A 4,111-nucleotide genomic window follows, 5' to 3' on the forward strand; every position below is an offset into this window, starting at 1 on the left:
GCCGGTGGGCGGTGGTGCTGCCGGTCCAAGCTGAAGAAGGAACCACAACGCCAAGGACCGTCAACTGAAAACAATAAGCAATCGTGATTGCTCAAAAAAATTCGGCTTTGCCGATGATGCTAGAATTCTAACCACGACGTATAAGCCATAAATTTCACCTCTGGCGCTAATATTAACTTTTGAACTGTAGCATGTGTTAGCAGACAATACTAGTTCAGCAAAAAAGATGTAGTAAAGAAATTTTTGCACTTTAATAATTGTTTTCATAATAATAAAAATATTTTTTGACTGCATACAAGATGTTGGCAACATAATAAATGACACAAATGCAATGCAAGTCTAAATAAAAGTCACAAGAAAAGTAAAAAACTATTTAGTATATATCATTACAATATAATAGTTCTGTGATATTTTTACTATTCAACAACACAGTTGTAACACACATATCACACATACTCTAAAAAAAGAAAAAAAAAAACTTCACCAAGGGTAAATACATTTTTAAGAACTAAGCACCAGTAAAAAGAAAAAAAGAAAAGAAAAAAGAAAAAAAAAAGAAAAAAAGAAATTAGGAAAAAAAAAAGTAGAAAAAAAACTTCCTGTAAAACTAAGAGGTCCTGCATTTTCTTAAAAATTTAATTCTGCCCATTCCCTAAAAATGTAGCAGAGGGAAAAAACATTCACTCTATAAAAAGTTACTAAACTTTTGGATAATTGCAAAACAAAGTCCCATCTCCAGAAACTTTAATCAACAAGTGTTTCAGAATCAATTCCACACAATAGTGAATCCTGATAATGTTACGGAAGTTGAGTTGTAAGAGCAATACAATGGGCAAACTGATGGTTGGTAGGAACTATGGTAAGGCAACATCATATGAGGCAGTGAGAAGCAAAGGGATGTAAGTGGCAAAATTAAAAATTTGAAGATAACCAGTACAAATGGTAGGTGAACCTCTCCTCTGTCATGGGGCAAGATATGGTACTAGTAGCCCTGGTAGTTGCTGCTATGCAGCATGATTTAGAAAAAAAATTCAATGAAAGCCTACCTAGGATGTTATATCTTTAAACGCGTTTTACTCAAAACTTGAAAATGTACCACTTACATCTCTTTGCTTCTCACTGCCTCATATAGCACAACATAACCCTGGTTTGATGCGACCTGTTTCAAGAACCTATACACTATTTAGGGAATTAAAGCATTGAAAATGCACACACAGTATGAGAAGCTGTTGTTTCTTGCCAAGATGTGGTTGAGTTTGAAAGTGCACGAGCCGATTAACCACATTCAAATTGATGCAGGGTAAACTACTACTGCTTCATCATTCAAAAACACAGCAACTGTTTCGGAAGGAAAGATGAATTTGGTTTGAGAAAAATATTTCAACATTTGATGTAACAATATGCAACGTAATTGCTCATTCACATTTGATTAAAATATATGATTTATTTTCTGCAAGCCAAATATAGTATGACTATGTGAGCCACGACTAGACATAGTAGTATGGCAACATCATGGGTATGGCAAAATCATATAGCACAACATAAACTTGTATGAAGCGACCAGTTTCAAGAACCTATACACTATTTAGGAAATTAAAGCATTGAAAATGCACGCACAATATGAGAAGATATTGTTTGAGTTTGAAAGTACACGAGCCGATTAACCACATTCAAATTGGTGCAGGGTAAACTACTACTGCTTCATCGTTCAAAAGCACAACAACTGTTTTGAAATGAAAGATGAATTTGGTTTGAGAAAAATATTTCAACATTTGATGCACCGGTATGCAACGTAATTGCGCATTCACATTTGATTCAAACATATGATTTATTTTCTGAAAGCTAAATATGGTATGACTATGTTAGCCACGACTAGACATAGTAGTACAGTGCCGGCAAAAAAAATCTTTAAATTTGGTTAGCAATTAAAAACTTTACATGCGAGCATCTTGCCATGATTTTATGGGCATGCTCCAAAGTGATCTGGCCGAATACCGAATATTCGGCCTAGGCTGTGGCCGAATATTCGGTATTCGGCCAAATCACTAGGGAGCATGCCAATAAAATCACGACAAGAATTTTGAATGTTAAGTTTTTTAAATGTAAAGATTTTTTTTTTTTTTGCCGGCACTGTAGAGTCAGGGGGAGGATACAGACTAGCATTTTAGAATTTCCAAGACATTTGATTTCTAAGTTTCAAATCTACTTTTAAGGAATGCGTATAACAGTCAATTAAGCGACTTCTCTAACTTTCGGTTAAAGCAGTGTTAAAACTTTTTCAGAATACTAATTAAAAGTCCCAAAACGTGGGAAGATTGAAACAAATATTTTTTCTGATTCTCAGCAAAAAGTAAACATTATTTGTCTTTCGTACGGATATTTAATCATAGAAAAATAGTTAGTTTTAAAAATACTTCCTCTGAAATGTATAATGTTTTGAAACGTTACACTGGAAAATCGTACATGTGATAAAATGCTGAAAAAATTGCATTCAGCAGTAATTTTAAGTAAGTTTTACGTACCGATCTATTTGCTGAGAAAGTCTAGATAAAATTTTTTGAATGTTATTTTCTACTGGCTAATTGTAGGATAATGGTGTTGGCTAAACTAGGATGATCCTTCAACAAACTCAGCCACTCCTCTCCTTTCATAACCTCCAGTGCATTATTCAGTATGAAACAAATGGCTGCATCTTTCAAGTCAGAATCTTCGTGGAAGCTGGCAACAGTCAACACACTCACAACTGCTTCCGCAGTCAAATTAGCACACAAAAACGAAGAACACATCCGCTTGAGCTGGGGTAAGGAATATTTGTCTGCTGCGATAAGAAGAGATAGGCACGTATTTGGATCCATGTCACCTACTTCGTTCGTATAGATGTATTTTAGAATCAGCTGCAACACATCGCTGGTGATGTCAGAGATGTTGACTCTGTTGCTCATTTTTTCGATGGTGTCGTGTTCGAACATTGCGGCAAATACCGGCGATCGTGCTGCCAAGATGGCTCGGTGGACATTGAAATCTTTCTCATCAGCAGTGATGGTCAAATCAGACAGTTTTTGGCTGTCCAGAAGCTTGGTCATATCTGCTACCAGATCGTGATGGTTTGAAGTCTGTTTGGTTTCCACAATCTTGGTTGATTTGCTATCAGGAAAAGTACTGTTTTCATTAATGATTTCATCCACATCAAGTGAGCAGCTGATGGTGAATAAATTATTCTTCAACAGCATCATTTGCTGATTTTTAATCAAGAAAAGGTCGAACTGTGCTAAGGCTTTGTCATCTTCTGTATCCAGTACCTTTTCGCAAGTGTGATGAGATCTATTTCGGCTATCCAAAAACGAGAAATTCACTTTAATAGGTAAATCGTCATTGTGAATTAAATCCGTTCTAAGCGCAGATTTTTGTAGGCATACATAAAATAAATTTCTGCACACAACTTCCGATTCGTATTCTAATGATAAACAGAATTTTTTATTTCGGATTGGACTGATGGTGAAAAAATCACTTCGTACACTTTCCTTCAAATTTAGAACATACTTAGAGTCTATAGTCCAACGAAAAACTTTTTTCTTCGTTAAAAAACCGATTTTGGACTTTTCTTCTGACTTCAGATTATTCATACTTATGCTGCTTTATTCTTCAAGCGTATTGATCAGTGTTAAATAGAGACGTAAATTCATTTGCTGGGCAACATTGACAAGAAAATGGGTGTACTTCTTAAACTGTTCACCACAAATACTTTCCGCAATGTCTTCTTCTCCTCCATGTCAATTATGCCCCAGAATAGGCCATTCTGGAAAATAAAATATAAAATTTAGAAACAGTATAAAGAATTGTTAGAAAAAAAACTTTTTTCAGATACAACAGGGCAAGAATTTATGTTATATATATATATATATATATATATATATATATATATATATATATATATATATATATATATATATATATATATATATATATATATATATATATATATATATATATATATATATATTTATATATATATATATATATATATATATATATATATATATATATATATATATATATATATATAGGGGTATTTTCAAATTTTACGATTGGAAATTCTGAGACATGATTTGGA

General features: G+C 33.5%; 1 protein-coding gene across 1 annotated transcript; it reads right to left on the minus strand.

The window, feature by feature from the left end:
- Positions 1-252: 252 nt before the first annotated feature.
- LOC129227947 (speckle-type POZ protein-like) lies at positions 253-3,623 on the minus strand. Its single transcript, XM_054862569.1, has one exon. The coding sequence runs from the start codon at positions 3,621-3,623 to the stop codon at positions 2,565-2,567; it is 1,059 nt and encodes a 352-aa protein (XP_054718544.1). The 3' UTR covers positions 253-2,564.
- Positions 3,624-4,111: the final 488 nt, after the last annotated feature.

Source organism: Uloborus diversus, chromosome 8 (assembly GCF_026930045.1).
Source record: "Uloborus diversus isolate 005 chromosome 8, Udiv.v.3.1, whole genome shotgun sequence".
Taxonomy (NCBI): Eukaryota; Metazoa; Arthropoda; class Arachnida; order Araneae; family Uloboridae; genus Uloborus; species Uloborus diversus.